This window comes from Centroberyx gerrardi, chromosome 11 (assembly GCF_048128805.1).
Source record: "Centroberyx gerrardi isolate f3 chromosome 11, fCenGer3.hap1.cur.20231027, whole genome shotgun sequence".
Taxonomy (NCBI): domain Eukaryota; kingdom Metazoa; phylum Chordata; class Actinopteri; order Beryciformes; family Berycidae; genus Centroberyx; species Centroberyx gerrardi.
Window position 1 is genome coordinate 7871271 of NC_136007.1, and position 21791 is coordinate 7893061.

The following is a 21791-nucleotide window of genomic DNA, read 5'->3' on the forward strand; positions in this document are numbered from 1 at the left end:
CTTTTCTTTTTCCTCTTCTCTGCTGTTCCCTTTCTCTCTTCCCTCCCTTTCTCTTTAACTAACTTTATCCTTCCATTTCATTCACTTTTTCCCTTCTCTTTGTTGCTCCATTTCACATCTCCTGCATCCACAATTTTTCATATTTCTCTTGTTTTTTTCCCGTCTCCCATTCACTTTCTTTCTCTCTTTTTTCTCCCTGCTCTGTTGTTCTCTCTCCCTTCCCTCCCCATCTCCCTTCGACTCTTCTTCCCTCCTCCCTTCCTTTCGTCTTGCTCTTTCTTTTCCTCTTTGTTGTTCTCTTTCTCTCTTCCCTCCATCTCATCCCCCATTCCCTTTCATCCTGTCTTTTTTCCACTTCTTTCAGTCGCTCCCTCCTTTCTCCCGGTCAAAATAAGAGAAGCCGGGCTTTCATCTCATCAGATCCTTAATCATGGTTTCACACCGGCGCAGGCGCTCCTCTCCCATTTTCAGCCTCTTGATTTGGGGCCCAGATGAAAGTCTGTCTTCATAATGCGATCTGATGATGGAAACAATGATGAAAGACTTTCTTTCTACATAACTCTGAATTGGACGAGCGGTTTATATTCCGACGAACAAATTCTCTAGGAAATGATAAAAGGACGCGGTTTGCGAAAAGCTTGTGGAAATCAAAGCTTTGGCGCGTCACGGCGATTCCTCTGAGGGACGAGCGATATCCACGCGCCCCGGAGTTAGAGCGGGCCGCCACTGGACAACAACTATGACCGTCTCACTGTGGCTGAATCAGGGCCAAATTAGCTCTGATACAACAAGAGTGGAGTTATTCGACGTTTCACTGCCACATGCACAGTGTGTATCAACATCTTCAGATTGAGATTCCCTGAGTAGGACAGAGGTTCACCTTACAGCATTGATCCTGGCTGATACAGCCACACCCCTGCTGCTTTTTGGCTGCACGATAATGGCTAAAATGATATTCCAGATTAGTTGGCTCGATGACGCGATTATGACTATGATGAGTCCCAAGAATTTGGAAGAATAAAATTATTTTATTGACGTTTCTGAATGCAGTTTTTGTTTTGAATTAAAGCAGACTCGAAAAGAAGATGAAACTATATGTGCCAACACCGCTGAATTCTATGATGATTGATTTTGAACGCTGAGCGGTGATATCTAATCAATATTCAGTATAACAGCCAGTTTAGAAAGTTCCCGTTATGCACGTATTCCACACCAGCTGTATTTACAGGCAGAAGAAGAAGAAAAAAAAGAAGAAGAAGAAGAAGAAGAAGAAGAAGAAGAAGAAGAAGAAGAAGAAGAAGAAGAAGAAGAAGGAGGAAGAAAGAAGAAAGCACTTTTTGAAGCTGGTACAGATTTACTGTCTTGCTCAAGGACACTTCAGCAAGGCGGATGCTTGCCAACATGGGGGCTTGAACCCAGGTCCGAGAGTTAAACTCCCCAAATTATTCCACATCTCAAGAATTGTGGATTCTATGTTCATCTGGTTATCTGGCTAAATGAGTAATCAGGCTTCTTGATACACACCAAAGGAGTATGAACAGAAGAACAACAAAAAAGCAGATGGAAATGGGTGCCAGTTCTGTATCCAAAAAAACCTAATATGCTAAAAGGAAAAAATCACATCCATACAGTATTTATACTGCATCTCCCACTCCACCCTGCAGACCAAGGCCTGGCAGAGAGTGTACCCAGGGAGGGATGCTGTCTGCTGGGCTCGGAGTTCTCCCAGAAAGCCCTTAGCCTGGAGGTCAGCCCGACTCTGACAGCTCTCTCCACACTCCACTGAGGCGGGACGCATGGTCCCTGTCAGCGCTGCACGCAGCCTGCCAAGCCTGTCTCACTGTGTGTGTTTCTGTCTGTGTGTGTGTGTTTGTGTGTGTGAGTGTGTGTGTGTGTGTGTGTGTGTGTGGGGAGAGAGAGGCGGTGTGAGAGGAATGAAGGAGAAGTAGAGTTTGCAGACATTTGTATGTGCGTGCCTGTGTTCACGAAAGAGGAGAAAGGGAGGAGGAGAGCTGTAGTTTGCAGACTTGTGTGATTACGTGCGTGTGTGTGTGTGTGTGTGTGTGTGTGTGTGTGTGTGTGTCTGTGTGTGGGTGGGTGGGTGGTTGTGGGTAGCCAAAACTCTAAAATATACCTCAGTCCAGCTTCCCATCCTCGCACTCTGATCCCTCTTCTTCTTTCTCTCTCTCTCTTACTGACGTACTGCATCCCCACAATAGCAGAAAAACCAACAACTCTAGTCTGTCCCAAGCCAAAACTGTGTGTGTGCGTGTGTGTGTGTGTGTGTACCCAGCAGATGACACCATTGCCCTCACTGTAGATTTGATAGCTGTATGTTGTAAGCTGGTGCGAATGTGCGGCTCAGGGAGGAAAAAAGAGGATGGACGCTGATTCGAGCACAGTATTGATTAACTTCTGTATCGGGTTACAGCCAAGACTTTTAGTCTATAGCAGAAAAAGCAGCCAAGACCTTCATTTAAAAAGTGACTTGACACATTTAAGAGTGACCGAACCTGCTCCTTCCCCCAGCGACTGTCTCCCAACAGGCTACAGAGTCTCCAAGCATGCAGACCAAAAGAAACCAGAAACGTATCTACTACCAATATCTGAAAATTCAAAACAAGACTAGTCAAAAAAAAAAAGATCTCTTAAGCAACGGTCTTAAGATGACTCATGACTTCAATAGCAACCCATAACATGCAATTCAATATGAGTTTCCTGTTTTTACAGGAGCTGGCAGAGCAAAGCGCAGGAAAACAATACTCCTAAAGAAAAAACAAACACAAACGTAGGTTTGCCGCATATTTTGGCGATCACTTTCGTCTTTAAGTGATTATGTGCGAGGCAGGCCTTCAGTGATCTAGTACTTTCATGCCAGCAAACTTTTTGTTAGAGTAGGTATCAAGTTTTTTTGTTTTATAGGTCATCTTGCCACTGGAATGAAACTCTTCCCAGCACAGAGAAACTGTCCCTGTGTTGGATTTCAGCAGGTGATGATCTCTCTCCCTTCTCTTCCTGCAGAAACAAGTCGTTGGCAGAGGGGAGAACAGGTTCAGCCCCGGTCCAGTGACAGCTGCAGTGCCCTGGGCATGACAGCCGGCAGAGACACTAAGGCTGCACACACACACACACACACACACACTGAACTGGCGTCACTAGCTTGTGACCAAGAACCAGCAACGTGACCAAGAACACAAAAAAGTAATAGCAATAAAAGGAGATGTCTATGAAAGATCACAGCAGTCACATTTTTTACAGGAATTTAGAAAAATAATCTGAATTTTCCGATTGATGCCCATGTTTTTGTTCCTTTTTGTTCATTTGCAAAGCATATAGGATTCAGTGGTTCTAAAGTTACAAAACAGTGAAGATAGACCACACTTCTTCCTCAGCTTTGCTTTTTACTTGTAGGCTATGCTGCCCTACAAAACTATGTCAAAGGCCACGATTAGGGATTAGGTATCATATCAAAAAAGTCTTAGGGTTTTGTAAGGCAGCATAACAAAACACTTTTCGAAGAAGTGCGTGTTTGTTTGGATTTTTAGAACGTTTCAGTCAGCGTTAATTAGGAAGTTGTTTCCTCTCACAACTCTTTGAGACACACATACTGCACATGTACTGTGCTGGCTGTCTATCAAACCTGGTAGCTCTGTTGCAGTACTGGCTGCTTTTACAAACACAGGGGAAAATAATACTTTATGGAAATCTGTGACACGAATTTGCGGCATAATTTTTGTGTTGTTTAGATGTATTTGTTGCAGAGCTGCCGCTACTGGAAATCACTGGCAAACCTGTGGAACCATTTCATGACCAACTATTTATTTTGCTGCAAAACACGCTGCAAATGAACTGTGAGCTTGCTGTAAACTCTGCATTTTTGGAAAGGCTCGTTGTAAGCAATGGTTAGCGCCTCATCTCGAGCTGACGGATCATGTTATGCTGGTCTCTATGCAGACAGCGCTCCTTCTATTGACTCAAACGATGAGGGTTTAGGAGGGCTTTGGTCAAAAACCGAAGGAAAGCAGAGATCCAGGCCCATTTGGCACCCGCGTTTCCATGGTAATGATGGCCAACAGTAAAGAAAGAAAACCGCAGACCACAGTCTACCACACACACACACACACACACACACACACACACACTATTCTGCTTCTCCGTTCTCTCTGTTGTTCTCTTTCTCTCAGTTCCAATACTTGGTTGAAGATTGACCACTCTGACTCACTCACACACTCACACACACACACACACACACACACACATTAAGGCTGAGACTAGAGAACTGGCCAGCACTGAACACTACAGACAGACCACCAGCACACACACACACACAAACTGCCAGACAGACTCCAAGGAATGACGTAGTAGAGAGGGTCATTCAGAAACATTACAAGCAGTCATTTGTAAAACAACACTGCTATCCATTCAGCGGCCAATTCAAAACTCAGAGCATCAGTACAACACAGAGCACCACCTAAAGCTACAGCTGCTGCACTGAACTTAAAACCCCTTAGGTAGAGTTTAAGTTTCTTCATAGCTCGGAGACAGAAGGCTAAATACTTACTTACCTATTTTATCTTTCTGTCTTTCTTTCTTTCTGTTTAATGTCATATTACGAGTTGCTAATGTGACAAATTATGTATTTTTTGTGTTGCCTTGTGTATGAAATGCGCTATAAAAATATAGCTTGCCTCGCCTTGCCTAAAAACATTCAACTGAATGCATGAATGACAGTAATTGTGGTCTAGGGAGACATCAAATGTGAAGGTTTAGACATTAGAGAGACGGTGCGGATAAACTGTGAATAGGAGGTAGGAAATTAAATTCACGAAAGTTGCTTGAAAACTATGTTTCACTTCCTGAACAGGCTACAGTATTCACTCAGGACATTGTGAGTTTGAATCCAACTTTCTCCCTGTCATTCTTCACTGCACACTATCTAATAAAACATCAATACTTTAATAAGTCTTCAACAAAGTCCAACACTTCCCACCACAACCATTTAGACTCAGAGCATAAGTGCAAAAGTCGGTTCTCATTTGCAGATAACCTTGTTTAATCTTTTTTTATTTTTTTTTCACCCTATGAGAAGTCTGCTTCTATTTAAGATAATCAGTGTAGATAAAGAGCGACAACACGGGAGTTAGCGCTGTGTTTTTCGGCGCTTGGGGGGCCCGGTGGTGGAGCGCTATCCTGCCTCCGCGCCACGGGGAATTCCTGGCTGTCCCGTTAGTTAGCGGCAGCGGGCTGGCAGGAAACGGACCACGCACGGGTTTAACAACGCACAGAAGAAAGAGAGAGGGAATTTTGAAAAAAGTCAAATGAATTAGCCCCCGGTTTTTCATCCTCTGGACTAAAAGAACGAGCGCTAGAGAGAAGCGAAAGGCTGAAGAACACTGACCAAGAAAACAGTTGGGGATCCGCTTCTTTGGGTTCCTTGTAAGGGAAATGATATCCAGCATATTATCCACAATCAGAAAGAAGGGGGAAAAAAGCACAATATTCCAGGATTAGATCCACAAGCGGGTGCGTTTGTTTTATACTCCAGAGTGTTAACAAGTTAGAGTTCCATTAGAAAGCAGAAGTTGGTCACTGTGAGCTTTAAGTTTTTAAGTCTTTGACTGAGGGAGGAGTGTGTGTTCCCTCCCGCTCTGCTGTTCTGTTCTGTTCTGCTCTGTCTGTCTGTCTGTCTGTCCGCTGGCTCCAGGGAGGTGTGTGTGTGTGTGTGTGTGTGTGTGTGTATGTAGCCTGCTCATTTCCTGCCTGGATGTGCTTCTGGGCTCCAGGCGGGCAGGCTGCTCAGGAACACATGGCCAGCCACTGTTCTGCCAGGGGTTCCGCATTCCACACACACACACATACACATACACATACACACACACACACACACACACACACACCACTCCCCCGATTAGCTCCCTCTATGACCCTTTCCCACCCCCCCTGCTGCTAGCAGTACTCCAACACACATAGAAGCACAGAAACACACACACACACACACACACACCCTCCAGCCCTCTGTAGGACAGCAACCCTCCCCCACCCCACCCACATTCTGTCTGTTATCAACTGACCCATACAGCAACACACACACACACACACACTCACACACACTAGTAGTAGCTCCCCTGAGGGTAGTGATACTTGGCCAACTATTCTTTCTGTTACAGTTTCTGTTTCTAATAAATGCCAATAAAAAGCCCAAATTTGTGTCCACGATGTAAAATCTCATGACTTTTCCATGACTTCCATAACCAAGTTGGAGCGCTTCCAGGACCTAAACATTTGATTCCTTCCTGGTTTGTTAATGTTGTTTTTCAGCTCAGAGAAGTTCTAAAGGGGTAAACAGTCTGTTTTCCACTACAGTTGGGCTTGCTGTGGAGAAAAAAAACAGCTGAAAACCACCGTCTAATGCAAGGAATGTGTGAAACAAGCTGTAAAACACATTCTGGTATATTCCCGTAAAGTCAGCCATTTGTAAAATCCTGTGATATTCCCTGATTTCCCCCAAAGAATTCATCAAATTCCCTGACCGTCCTTGTCTGAAATACGCCTCTCAAGCTTCCATGCTGTTCCAGAAATTCCATGACCAGCAGGAAGCCTTTTAAATGTAAAATGTGTTAAAAAAAAAAAAAGTGTTTTAGGGAGACGATCCTTCAGCCAGAGGACCCGGGTTCAAGCCCCCCATGCTGAAGTTTCCTTGAGCAAGACACTGAATCCCCACCGGCTCCAAGGCTGCTGTTCTGTACCTGACCCTGCACTCAATAAAGTAAGTGTGAACTGTTATTATTAAACAGGTGCTAGCCATTTTAACTTCTAAAATGGCTAGTGATGAATATTGACATGGGCTAAGCTATTGGTTGCTGTGTTATACTTGGATTTGTTTTTATTGAACTCAAATAAAAATGTAATAAAAGGAACAAATGTTGGGTACCTGCCTCCTGGTAGACTTTCTAAGACATCTGAACTCAATTAACATGCACGCACACACACAAACCCACAAGCGTGTACATACACACACACACACACACACACAGGTGGTCCTTATTGGCTGAAGCAGGTGAGGCGTCACATGAGACTATATAGATCACGAACTGTATAGATCACACATCGCTCAACACAGCACTATATCACACAGATGTCATTTAAGTGTGAATGCGTGTGTGTGTGTGTGTGTGTGTGTGTGCACGTGCTCGCCATCCCCGTACATGCCAGTAAACTGTGGCAGAATCCCGTCTTTTCATATCTTGTTTACAACTCTGTGACAAGCTGTCTCCCTAACCATGTTCAAGACACACCCACCCACACACACACACACACACACACCCACACAGGCACCCACACACACACACACACACACACACACACAGGGGGGTCCTTTTTGGCTGAAGCAGGTGAGGCGTCACATGAGACTATATAGATCACACATCGCTCAACACAGCACTATATCACAGAGAGGTAATTTAAGTGTGAATGTATAGGTGTGTGTGTGTGTGCATGTGCTCACCATCCCCTTTACATGCCAGTAAACTGTGGCAGAATCCCGTCTTTTCATATCTTGTTTACAACTCTGTGACAAGCTGTCTCCCTAACCATGTTCAAGACACACCCACACACCCACCCACACACACTCACACACACACACACACACACACACTCCATCCGACAAGATGACAAGACAGGGTAGCTTCAGGTGTAATGTCAGACAAATCACACCTCCTCTCGCTGTATATGACACCTCCTTTGAATGTCTCAGCCCACCATGATGCTCTCCTCTCCTTGTCTGTGTTAGTGTGTGTGTGTGTGTGTGTGTGTGTGTGTGTGTGTGTGTGCACGTGTGTGTCGGTGAGTGCTACATACCAGCACCTTGCCAGGTACATGTGCTCCTTGACGAAGACTGATCCAGAGAGCAGGATGTACCAACAGGTAGCGACGCTGTCTGGGCTGGAACAGAGAGAAACACACTGCTGTGAGACACAGCGGCAGGCCGACACCGCACTCTGCACTCTTTAATCAGTTCAGCTATCTTATCCTCCAAAAATGAAAATATCCCACCAGTGTCCATACCCAAAAACCAATAAAAATAATTAGGGCAAACAGCATCTACAGCATCTCAATTAGTGGGGATGGGATTCTCTCCTCCGCTGCAGACTCACTTCATGATTTAGCCTGATAACACAAGTGTATTTTCACATTAAAATCTTGCCTAATGCAGCTTTAAGCTTGAATTTCAATGCATCATGGGTATCCATGCAGTCAAAGCTGGAAGGGGCTGAAAAGGACAGTTTAATATACTGTATGTCGGGATTCTTCAGTGACATTTCTTCCAAGGATTTGAAAAATGTAGGAGCTCAGGAAAGGAAATTGTGAAGTGTGATCTTTGGAAAAAAATGTAAAGTACAATCCCAAGTGCTGCATTTTCTATTAGCATAAATGTATTTTTGGGATGTCAATAAAATACAAGCACTGTAGAACCATCACTGCAAGGTGCAGTGTATCCATTTACAACAGGGCATGCAATTATTTTGAATGAAAATAAACCAATAAAGCGTGTCTATCCATATGCAATTTCACGTATACATTGTATTGATTAACCCTCCAAACCAGTCTAATTAACTTCCTAATGAGATACACGGGTGCTCGAGTCTGCATAAAGCAAAAAAAGCAATCATACATGAGGAGGTTGGTCAGAGGAGAACACATCTCTGCCTGTGGCTGTGAATACGAATCAACTGGACAGACAGGATGGAACAAGACTACAGACTGGGAATATAGATTGAGAAACAGAGTGTTTGGAGAGTGGTTACAAGTGGTTACAAGGGACAAGCTACCATGTTTGGAAGAGCGACAACAAAAGGAGAGACTGTAATTTTATCAGCTCTTCCTGCCTCACAACACAAAACACAACGCTTCATTTCTGTGCGGTAATAGAGGGATCAGAGTCTAAGAGAACTGAACAGGGACAAACCCTTTTGGCAGGATTTCTAGAGAATATTGAAATACAGGGGCACAGCTTGTTTAAACTTGTAAACGCCTGTAAGTAACAAAAAAATGCACACAACTTGAATTTGCACTAATTCAAACAACAGCAAACATTTGAATGAAACAAAAGTCCAAGGCACTCTTCTTTGAAAAATTAAAAAAGCCTTTATTTCATGGGCTCATCAAGGAACATTAAAAACACTTACAAAACTCCAATGCGTTTCAGCATCGGCCCTCAACAGGGAGCCCCAAACAAACATTTTTTGAACATAAATTTCAAAGAAGGGTGCCTTAGACTTTTGTTTCATTCAGTTGCATACCCCAAACCAAAGAGCACCTTTTTTTTTGAAGTTTTTTGACACTGTGTACCATTTTTGTAGCACTCTCTGTTTTTCTTCTTTGTTCCAACAGCAAACATTTGATGGACAGCGGCGTGCAAGGCCAAGTTCAACGTCTACTTAAACGATTTTAACATTATGATATTATGCCACTGCAAAAATTAACGTAATCAGAAAGATATTTCGGACCCAATTCCATGAAATGATGCAGTTAGCAGCTATAGACGTCTCAACTTTCATTTAGTAGCTATATTTACATGAGTTTCCAATGCTGCTGCAGGCCATCGTATCAACATCTATTCAATGTCAACTGTTGGCTGGGCCGCACTTTGATTCATTATGCCTCAGCGGCCTGTCACTTTGAATGTCTGAGGTTCGAATAGATGGCTGGAATAGATTTCTAGCTCAAGGTAAACTGGGAGTTTAAGAGGGCTAAAGTGCGTGCCATGAACTTCAAATCTGGCATTGATCCGGAGGCAGAGAGACGTGAGGAGGGGCCTGATGAGACAAAGATCGGCACTTGATCTCCCATATTAATGGCTGTAGCTACACTCGGTATTTCCATGCAATCTTGAGATCTAATTCCAAAGATCAGATTTTATGCGACCACATCTCTGTGCTTCCACACTTGGCCTGAAAATGGTTGTTATGCGTCTCCCATAGCTGCATTTCCTTAAATCTGTGTCTGCATCTCTTTTCCCCCCACTCTGTCCATCTCTTTGCAATGCTTGGTTTTACATTTTGACCGGTGTGCATCCCAACTATGTGGTATTCTGATCACAACGCGAGCCTGACCACTTCCATAATTGATTTTGAAGATCCAACGGCAATGTGAGTAAAAACCTGATTTCTGCGCCTCCAGACCCGTCACGTAATGTATTCTGGTGTGATTGTGTGATAGAAGTCACATTGAAGAAGGTGACTTCAGTAGTGGCAGTGTGGTGATTCAACCTCTAACCAGTTCAAGGAAGCCTTTACATTCGCTGTCCTAAATACCCAGCGTTGGGGAAAATCTTCTGGTGCATTTTACGTTTCTGGCAGCAGCAACAGCGGTTTGCTTGGAATAAACAGAAGAAGAACTTTAAAGAGTGAGTGTGACCCCGACGGAGATAATGAAGCGCTATAAAGCACTACATGTCACCCCCGTCTCTTCCTGTCATCTTCGCTGTTGTTTACTACTGTGTACTGTGTACGAAAGCAGAAAGGAGTAAATAATAATCTTCAAAAGAAAAAAAAAAAAGATTAAATTATTTTCTTGCTGCATTATTGGTTTCAAGTAGACCTGCGGCAGCCATGATTAACTACCATTATGGTTTCACAGAGAGACCTTGATTGCTTTCATCTGCTGTCTGTTTAGTGTGTGTGTGTCCGTGTGTGTGTGTGTGTGTGTATGTATGTATGCGACTGTGGGGGTGTGTGTGTGTGTGTGTAAAAAAGCTGACTAATTGGACCTGGCAGGCGGGTTGTTTTGGGTTAAGGTACTTAAGACCAACCCTTGGTAGAGAGTGGGAGAGTGTGTGGGAGTGGGAGATTGTGTGTGTGTGTGTGTGTGTTTATTTGATGGTAAATTAAACCACTGAGTGTCTAATGTGATTCTATTGGGCACGGTAATAAATCAACAGCATGTGGAGCGTCTCTCTCGTCCTTTCATCTGTCTCTGTCCTCCCTCTATCTCTCTCTGTCTCTCTCTCTTCCTCCAAATCTCGGCCGCCCTCATCCCTCTTCTCCCTCGCTTCAAACACCTCATTCCTCCCCCTCTCCTCATTCTCTTGTCTCGCCTCCCTCTCAAACATTTCGTTCCTCTCCTCTCGCACCTCTTAGCGCCTTCTCATCTTGTTTCCTCTCTCCTCTCCCCATTTAACATCTTCCCTCTCTCGACCCTCGTCCCATCTTCTCATAAAATTCCCTGTCGTCTCTCCATTACTTCCTCTCCTCTCATCTTACCATCTCTCTCTTTTCCTCTCAGCATCTCCTCTCTCCCCATGTTCAACATCCTCCTTCTCTCACGAGCCTCTCATTTCTCTCCAATCTCCCTAAATCTCCACCCTCGTCTCTCCTCCTCCACTGCCTTCCTCTCGACTTGTTTTCTCCAGACCCACATATGTAACGCTGGAATGACTTTTTTCCCCCTGCCCATCCATCTCCCTATCCATTCAACCATCCATCCTGATAGACAGGCAGAACGGCAGGCAGACAGGCTATCAGTGGATCTGTAGAGATTAAAGTCGGCAGTCGCCATCAGCTCTAGATCAATGTTCTGATGTTGGATAATATGTTATATTGTGAGCGGCCGGCTGAAAACTTTGTATCGCCGGAAAGTTTGACTTTTCAGGAACTGAGGAAAACTCATATTTGACCACCAGTAGAAGGTGATGATTGTACTGGAAAAGCTTTAAAGGAATAGTTCACCCAAAAATGGAAATTCTGTCATCATCTACTCACCCTCATGCCAAATGAAACACAGGTGAAATTTGTTAGTCCATATAACACACAGGGAGGTTGCCAGCACAACTTGGTAGCAGCCTTCTCCAAAACAACTGAAGTCAATGGGGACCAGTTCTTTAGAGTTCCAAAACAAAAACAGCCAAACAATCACACTGTGAATAGAAAGACCTATACACCATTATTTGTTGCAAATCAATCAGCTGTAGTTAAGATTTTCACTAAATTATGGTGTAAATATACTGTAGGTCTTTTTGGAACTCTGAAGAACTGGTCCCCACTGACTTCAGTTGTTTTGGAGAAGGCTGCTATGGAGTTGTGCTGGCAGCCTCCCTGTGTGTTATATGGACAAACTTCACCTGTGTTTCAACTGGCATGAGGGTGAGCAGATGATGACAGAATTTTCATTTTTGGGTGAACTATTCCTTTAAGTCTCTATTTGTCTATTTAAGCAGCAGTATGTCGTACAGACATTTTGACAACAGTGCTTTTCCTTGTTACATTGTATCTTTCTGACCCTGGTAGCCTCCTAGGTTCAAGTCTTTTTCACTTTCTGTACTGGGCGCTCACAGAAAAATAATGGTTCTTAACCGGTTCTTTAAAAGGCTGTGTGGTTCCACGAAGAACCATCACCTACTGAAGAATCACTTTATTTAGTGGATGGTTCTTCATGTTCCTCATGTGGTTCTTTGGGATATTAAAAGGTTCTTAATTCATATTTGAGTTATTGGATGGTGGGTGGTGGCATGAATTTGGAAAATAACCAAACCCCTCCATGGTTCGGGGGTGGGTGGTCTGCCTACTAGCCTATATAGTGCAGTTGCCAATGAGCCACAAGGGCAATTAAACAAAAACACAATGCAGGTGTCTAAGCAGAAATGGTTCTTTAAAGAAGCTTGGTCTGAAAGGTTCTTTGAGGAAGCAGAAATGGTTCTTCTGTGGCATCACTCCGAAGAACCAGTTTCAGTTCCAGGTGGCACCTTTATCTTTCTGTGTGCAGCTCCCATGTGAATGTGTGGAAATGTTTGAATTCAAAACAGAGTGCTGCTGGAAACTTTCGGGATTCAGGGTATCTGCAGGTTCCAGAAAGCCAAATTTAAGACCTTTTAAGGCCTTTCTAATGCTACCTGGAATTAAATTTAAGACATATTTAAAAACCAAAATAAAGATGGCAAAACCAGCCTATTTCTGATAACTAAATCACTAACTGGGCAGCTCCCAGGTGTTAATGTGCAGAACTGTACGAATGTGAAGCAGGGCATTGCTGAAAACGAGTATGCATGCTTAGTGAACTTTCCCTGGGTAAATACTGGGAATATAAAACAGCAGATATGCGAACAAAACAAGCTCTCCACAGCAGACATTTGAATAAAACATCTTCCCCCCCCATGCAGACTGAAGTAAGAGAGAGAGCAAAGTGCAGCAGAGCAGAGCACTTGCTGTTAGTTAATAGTTGTGGGAGCTTGCACTTACTAGAACAGGATGTGGTTAGCCTCGAGTCTCTCGTACCTGGCCGAGGTACACATCGACCTGAGAGAGAGAGAGAGAGCGAGAGAGAGAGAGAGAGAGAGAGAGAGAGAGTGTTAGTGTGTGAGTATCAGAGTTAAAGATGGAGAAAGTTTTTTCCACCCAAAAAATATCACTGTAACTTTTGTAGCTTTCACAATCCATCACACACCAAACATCTCTGAAAGGCGCCGAGCTCTCCCACTTCACCAGACACCATCAGTACAGTCTGTCAGCTCAGAGAGTGTTAATGTGACCCACTGGTTCAATCTCTGGGTGCGATCACACCGATAGTTCCTTTTCTTTGGTCTGAACCATCGTGGAAAACTTAACTTCGTTGCATTTTGGTATTTGGTTCATTTAGAATCACCGCCCAATTACAAGCGAAACAGAGTTTGTAAACAAAAGTCACATGGACTACGGTTTACCTTTGGTTCATTTGGTTAGTGTTGGTTATCAGATGTCAATATTCACCTCCTTATACCTATAAAACCTTGCGTTTTAGGGGTTGTTTCCTGTAGTTGGTTCACATTACATTCTCACTCCTAACAGACTGCATAGCACTTCTCTTGGAAGAGGACTGAGATGTGCATTTTCAGCATCACAGTACGGTTATTTGGTGCCACCTGCATGCTTGGTACGAACGCGTCCTCCGTCAGCTGTATCAAAGGCAGCTTAGATTGAACCTCATGGGAAAGATACAGCAAGGGTAGAAACCGACCGAAGTTACTGGCAAATAATTCTCAGCATTCGTTTAAACCTGCTTAGAGTTAGGGCTGAACAATTAATCAAAATTTTATCGAAATTGCAATATGGCCCACTGCAATTTTCAAATTGCAGGAGGCGCAATATTTGTTAAAGGCGAAATGTGTGTCAAAATACCATTTTAAATTAAATATTGTCGTGCTGCAGAGATGTCCTGGCCTACACATCATATTCTACAGACTTAAGAAAACATCTTTGTTTGGTACAGATCGCCGCAAAAATCACACCATAATCATTTTAATACATTTTTCAATGAAAATGAGAATAATGTCGCGAATCATATCGCAATTGCAATATCAGTCAAAATAATCGCAATTAGATATTTTTTCAAAATCGTTCAGCCCTACTTAGAGTACCCGATGCAAACTGTGTGCCACATAGGACAATACAGTGAGAGCCAGGTATAGCCTAGGCAATTTGAAAGTGAATTGAAAACTCATTTGATAATGACAATCCACAACTCAAAAATCAACATAAAAAAACATGTTTGGAACTTTTTTGGGGGTCAAATAACTTTTCCAAAATAATGATGCAAAATGGAATTATCCTGCTCTCTTTTAAACTTTTGAGGTGAAATGAAGAAGACTGACCTTAGCTGATGTTCCCTGAGGTGAGAGAGGACATCCATGTGGTAGAGGTGGCAGTAGATGGTGTGGAGGTCCTGCAGGAGAGAAAAACAATGAAAACAATATTATTAACTATATTATTATTATTAATAAGCACTGACCAAATAAGAGGTTTATTGTCTTTTAAAACAAAACGTAACAACACATAAGGTCGCAGCACCTCCATATCGCTGGGAGTGTGTTCAGTTTTGTGCAGCACAGGCTTTTAAAAGATTAGCTTATTGTGTAGAGTGTGTGGTGTGTGTCTCAGCGCCATGTAAATCACATCCAGCACAGCGCTTTGACAGAAGCAACTTGGACTATGCTAAACGTTGCCTATCAAATTGACACCCTCCAACTAGACAGGCAGGCATGCCACATATGTACACACACACACATACACACACAGCCTTAAAATAGTACCCTATCAAGGCCAGCTGTCAAAACATTAAGAGGCTGACAGAGTGTGGAGTGCATGTGAACAGAACAGCTTCATACTGTATAAGCATATGGAGGATCAGACAAACAGAAGGGCTATTGAGCCCACAGGGCAGCTACCTTTAACAGGTGGACTGCATGGTTGACTGGTTATACACACACATGGTCACACACACACACACACACACACATCCACATATACAAAAGGCACTGTAGGGACCAATTCATTACAGTAGATATGGCTGAACACATGGCTTTTTTCCCTGTGGAAATCACACTGCCTTATTTTCTATTCCAATCTTGACTCTGCTTGTGAGAGAGAGAGAGTAATATTGAAAATATAGAAATACAATGTTTTAAGATTGCACTGCATCAGGTGGGTCAGCGGGCTACAGTAAAGCCTATGTGATGACGTGGATTTGAATCCGGCTCAAGACTCTCTTTCTCCTTTCCTGTCTCTACAGTAGCAGCCGTTGTCATACATTTATTTATTTCCTGTATCTATCCCATATTAGCACTGCAGTCAACTCTTTAAAACTATACAAATGAGTAAATTGTAACACAAAACTTCTAGTGCCCATCAGCCAACTAGAAACCACAGCATCCTTTGAAACTTTTGACAGCTGAAACAAAATAAAAAATTGACTTTTCCAACCAAGTCCTCTTTGGGACGGAGCCAAAGTACAGCTGCAGTTTAGCAAGACTGCAGTAAAAAATGGGACTTCTACAACGGCTTCATCAGTATCTAATCGCAGTGTGGTCTCCCTTTGTTGAAACACTATCTCCTCATTACTGGCTTTGTTTAGGCTACATAGTGATTTATCACATAGAGGATTGTTTTGTTTTTTGTTTTTTTCTCCCCAAAATTTTGTCTGAGCTTTTGATTCTAGGACTAATAGTATGCAAACAGCTAAACAAAAGTTTTATGTATAGTTTGAGGCTGTGAGGCTGTTTTTTTTTATACTTAAAAGCTAATTGCCTCTATAAGTCAAACTCCCCAAAAATATGCATGAATATAAACAAATCTGATACAATCAGAAATTATGGATTGTATGTTCAAACAAGGCAACAGTAAACATATCGTCCCCCACAAATGATGCAGTCCCCCTCTGGGACAATTAGGAACATATGTCCCCTTGTTTTGACCTGTAATTGCAGCGCCCCCCTCGAGCCAATTAATGTAATTTTGAAAATACTGGAACACAGTGGTGAGATGCATCATTTCCTCAAGTTTCCTGAAAATCCAATCAGCGGTGTCTGAGATATCCCATGTGACAAACAAACAAACTAACGACCAAACAAATGAACAACGTAGCGCCCCCTTGGGCCAATCAGTGTAATTTTGAAAATGATGGAACAGATTGGTGAGATGCATCATTTCCCCAAGTTTCCTCAAAATGCGGTTGGCGGTGTGTGAATTATTGCGTGGCGAACAGATCAGTGAAAGAATTAACAAACGAACAGATGGGACAGCACATGAAGCTCAAGTATAAAGGAAGAAAAGTGTGTTAAGGGCCTACTTTCAAAGGGTACACAACAATAGCAATGTGAGTGAATCGAAACCGCAGAGCACAGAGATGTAGACCAATCCCGACAACCAGGAGAATCACAAAGTGAGGAAAAGGGCATGAGAGAGTGCCAGAACAAACAAAGGCAGTGGACAAGAGTGCACATGAGCGTATTGTATGAGAGTAACCCAGAAAAAGAGAGAGATAGAGCAAGAGAGAAAATAGAGTGTGTCTGTGAAAGCGTAGTCTCTGGTGTGTGTGAGCATGACGTGTGTGTTTGTAAACTGAGTCACGAAGTGGGAGCCAGCAGAAGCAGAGATTAGCACTGGGAAGCCTCTAATACAATGGACCAACACAGTCCTGATGTGTTGTTGGCCCTCTCTCACACAGGAAGGAAGGATTTGGGGGAGGGAGAGAGAGAGAGAGACGGAGGAAAGAGGAAGAAAGAGAGAGGGAGAAGGAGAGAGGAGGAAAGGAAAGAGGGAGTGGAACAGAGAGGAGGCAGAGAGAGCAAGAGAGAGAGAGAGAGAAAGACAGGAACAATAGAGAGACGGAGAGAGAGGAGGAGACAGAAAGATGGTAGAAAGTGAAAGTGGGGGAGAGAGAGAAAGCTGCTGTTGTGTGTGTGTGTGTGTGTGTGTCATTCAAAACCTCTTCAAAGCACAACGCTAGCATATAGAATTCAAACTACAAAGGCAGCTGGAGGCTAGTTATGCACAGATACAAATACTAATATCGGATATCGAGTGAAATCCGGTCTAACAGGCTCCTCCCCAGGTTTTTTGTGACAAAGCAGTTTTGGGACACTGAGTGACGTTAAATGACACAGACTACAAATGACTGATGCGATTTACTGTATTGCTGCAGTCACAGTGACCCACATCGCCATGCTACTTTTCCGGGGGCCACCTTCAACAAGCCGACTGCTAGCTGTACCGCCAGTGCTGTTAGAGCAACAGGCGTGACATGGCAACGCAAGCACACGATTGGCCGCTGATGGGTGATGAAACAAGGAAATGAGACTGCTGTTATTTCTCAGGTCACGCACAATGACTGGACCTATAGCCACTGGTTCCTCTTCTGCTGGCAGTGTGAATGCACAGTATGACTGGCAGGTTGGAAATTTTGCAAGGTTGCAGTAGAAAGGTTACACCATTTGGGCAGAACCATGGGCTACAATTGGGTATCGATATCACAGAATTTCCTCATTACTATAATCCAATACCAAGAGATACCAAGAGTTACACGTGGCATGTTGCCGGTATACTGACATGCCAACGAAGTGTAAATTTAACACTGACATTGGCGTTTACTCTCCTCACAACCCCACACAGCAGTGTCTTAAAGGTCTAAGAGGCATTTCTGTGATTGGAGGGTTGCCAGTTCGAGTCCCCAGCCCGATCTGAGCAGGGGAAATGGAGCGAGTAATGTTGTCTACTCCTTCAACAAATACTGTTGAGTTGACCTGGAACAAAGCACTTAACCCCCAGCTGCTCCAGTGGAGCGGGTCAGCGGCCGACAGCAGAAGACTGTGGTTGTACTCTGTAGGTCCCACATGTGAGCATGTGGAGCCGTACATGAGTGTGAAGCATTGTGTTGATTAAAAAGAGCCAGACGTGCTCAGCAAACCTTCCCTGGATACAACATTTTATTGTTTAAGGATGACAAATCCCTTAGAGATCTGTGAAGTTGAATTTTGCTGTAAGTATGTGAATAAAAGCTAAAGGCTACAGCTTCTTCTATCAGGACTGTTCAGGTTGTGCCATTATTTATGAAACTTGGCCAAAAATTATGTGGCCAGTTTCACAGATTTGGTATAAGCTTGCTTCAACCATCTTAAAATAGTAGCGCTGATATGAGACCAGTTTGTCTTTTTGTTTATAGTGAAGATGTAGGTCAAGTATCCCGTCCAGTAATCCTGGTAAATTTCTTAGAGGCTAAAGGCCTGGATTCCCATCTTCTTTATTATAATAGATACTCCAAATATGCTGCCTTTCTTTTTGCTTTCTCATCACATCCTACTGCTCTTCCGCTTCCCCCTCCTCCTAAAAAACAAGAAAAAAGCATAGGAATATTGCCCACCTGGAGGTATTCTGATATCCTCAACATATAAACTCATTTTGAGAAGTGCGCCCCTTTATCCGCTGGATTAAGAGACAAGTAGTTCTGCACTGGATACTAAGACACAGGCAATTTAAGAAAAAAATAAGAGACTAAAAGAGTACACCAACCCCTTTAAGACACTGGAAACTGAGCACTTAGCCTTGGCCATTTAAATACAAGTCAGCTGCAGGAGGACAAGGGAGCTTGACCTGCCCAGAAGCTTTACAGCAAAAGTTGTAACCTCCATTTACTGATCCTCAGGCAGAGAGAGAGAGAGAGAGAGAAAGAGGAAAAGCGAACGGAGCAGCCATGGGAAAGCCTGGTTCACTGTGGTGAGAAAGTGGAACTGTATTGACTTGAAACCACAGTTAACTGGGTTAGTGAGCACAACAAACTGCTGGAGCAAGCACTCCTGTCATGTTGCTGAGCATGCATGTGTGTATGTGCATGTGTGTGTGTGTGTGTGTGTGTGTGTGTGTGTGTGTGTCAAGACCTTGAGGCGACTAGCAAGCATGGGGGCTCAGATTATGCCAGACAACCCCACCTCACCCTAGCTTGTATGTGTGTGTGTGCCTGTGTTACACCCAATACACAGGCCCTGTTAAAAAAAAGGCATAGTAATTCCCACTGCAGGTCTCATGTCGAATGCCTCTTTCACGCTCTCATCTCCACCTGGGAATATTTCGGTATGCTGATCCGAGTCCATTTTGTGCACGAGGGAATTCACGCCGTATCACTACTACTGACACCAGACCCCTGTGCTCAGCTGTACTTCCTTAATCTCCACTTCTCTTCTATGGGCGGTCCCCTTATAACATGATCAAAAGAGACGTTTTCACATTCTCGTTCATTTCTTCTTCAGCAGAATGTTGTTAGGTATCGTTAGCTTCTCTGTTGTCGCCGCTGTTAAAGTCTCAGCTTTGTAAAACCCAGCCAAGAGTTAAGCACCGAGTTCACACTAAGTGGAGCAAAGTTTCACCCGGGTCTGCTGCTTAAATGATTAGTCGATTGACATAAAATAAATTGATTATAAATTTGATAAACGATTAATCGTTTTAGTCATTTATCAAGTAAAAACACCAACATTTGCTGGTTACAGCTGCACAAATGCTAAGACTTTCTTTCTTTTTTCCCTTTCATACAATTATTAAATTAATACTTTGCTTTTTTTTTGGCTGCTGGTCAGTCAAGTAATTAAGCAATTTTAAGGTATCACTTTGGGCTGTTGTAACTTGTAATGGGCCTTTGTCATTATTTTTGACATTTTATAGACTAAATGATTACAAAAATAATCAATAGATGAATCGCTAAAAATCGTTAGCTGCAGCCCTGCCCGGGTCTCAACCCTGATCTTGAACATCTACATCATCTTGGTCATTTTGTGACTTAACCAGGTAAACCCTCTCACATCGTCGATCGAACCCACACAAGAGACAAGTGACGGTACACTGAAGTGTTGAGATGACCTGCAGGTACAGTAGCTTTCCCTACACCTCATACACAACCATGTATACACACACATGCACGCGCAAATGTGGCACTTCGCTGCTTAGCTCCCCACCCAGCCCCCTTGGTGCTGCTATTAGTACTAACACACACACACACACTCATGAAACCAACTGTCCCCGTTGCATATATTGATTGGCGTAAAGCAGGTCATCAATAGGCCCAGACAGACAGATAGCAGGATGTCCGAGGAGGGAATCTGCGCTTCGTCGCTTCAATCAGCCGTCTCCCGGGGAAAGGACAGTAACTTGATCACCGCACCACCCACGGCAATCTCTCTCTCTCTCTCTCTCTCTCTGCCTACAATACATACGACACTGCTTGGACATGTGGTGGCTCTGGATTGTTTTTGGTAGTCCAATTTTGGGGAGCGAAACTTTTTCTGTGGCAAAGCAGTGTCAATCCACACATTTATTCAGCAGTAGCACCGCCACCCCTGTCAAAAACCTAACCCCAGTGCAATGAAATGTGACACAAATCCAATCTTATTCATATGGTTTAAGTTTAGGGGCAGTTCTTAGCAGGCAGTGTTTGAGAGAGAAGACATCTACACTCAAAAATCAGTGATTCCCATACATCCATTTAACCCCACTGTTTGGAAAATTATTCCCACTGCAATAAAATGTGAAAATGAATTTAAGCCTTACGCCTTAAGAAAGCCTCTGCTGCAAGGATAGCCTACACTTGGAAACAAAATACTAAAGCTTCACCCCCTACATAACCAAATAATGAGACAGCACTTCATGGTCAGATTAGTCTAAAATGTGTCTTCCAAGCCAAGTAGCACCTTTTCAACTAGGAGCTGAACAATTAATCGAAAAAAAAAAAAAAAATGAAATTGCAATATGAACTTCTGCAATTTCCAAATCGCAGAGGCTGCAATTAATTGCTTATGAGAACAAGGTGTTTTAGTACAATATTGGTGAAAACCTTTCATCATACTCAAAACTCAGTAAATCCTGCACAATGACATTTTTTTTTAACAAAATTGCTTTTCTTTAAACAATTTAAAAGTTCTAGAAAATGTATGATAAGAAAAACATGTGAGGATATGAATCGCAGTTTAAATCGCAATTGCAATATTCTGTCAAATAAACGCAATTAAATTTTTGGTCAATATCTTTCAACCCCATTTTCAACTAAAGTAAGATATCAAAATACACATTTGATACAAATCTGATGCACCTGATATGATCTATCAGAAAGCACAGCCAGTTGCATGTCTCCACTGTATAACAATTGTCCAAAACAAGGGAGCTCCCACCCTCAAAAGGACGCAAGAAGCCTTGAACTACATGAAAAAACATAAACATACATTTCACTGAAAAGGTTAAGCGTTGTCCCTTGATAGCTGTACTACATGTGCAACCATCAAAGCCATGTCCTCCATGTCATCAGCCCCTAGGCCCACGTGCCACGCATTGTTGTCTCATTGTCCTTTCCTCCCTCGGGACAGCGCACTCAGGGGGTGGAGCAGCTCTCCTGGGTGACCTTTGACCTTTGGCCTCTCCTCCCCGGAGGCTCATGCGGTGGCCTGATGACCCCATCTGTGATTAGGATGTCTTCACCTCAGGAGAGCCATCCATTAACTCATCACCAGC

General features: G+C 43.2%; 1 protein-coding gene across 1 annotated transcript in view; it reads right to left on the reverse strand.

Annotated features, from left to right (window-relative positions):
• rapgef6 (Rap guanine nucleotide exchange factor (GEF) 6) overlaps positions 1-21791 on the reverse strand; it is a 176530-nt gene that overhangs the window by 123838 nt on the left and 30901 nt on the right. Inside the window, exons 2-4 of the mRNA XM_078286483.1 lie at positions 14621-14691; positions 13233-13289; positions 7858-7941 (exon numbers count right to left, since the gene is read on the reverse strand). Of these exons, the coding sequence (XP_078142609.1) occupies positions 7858-7941; positions 13233-13289; positions 14621-14691 (212 nt within the window). The remainder of the gene's footprint in view (positions 1-7857; positions 7942-13232; positions 13290-14620; positions 14692-21791) is intronic.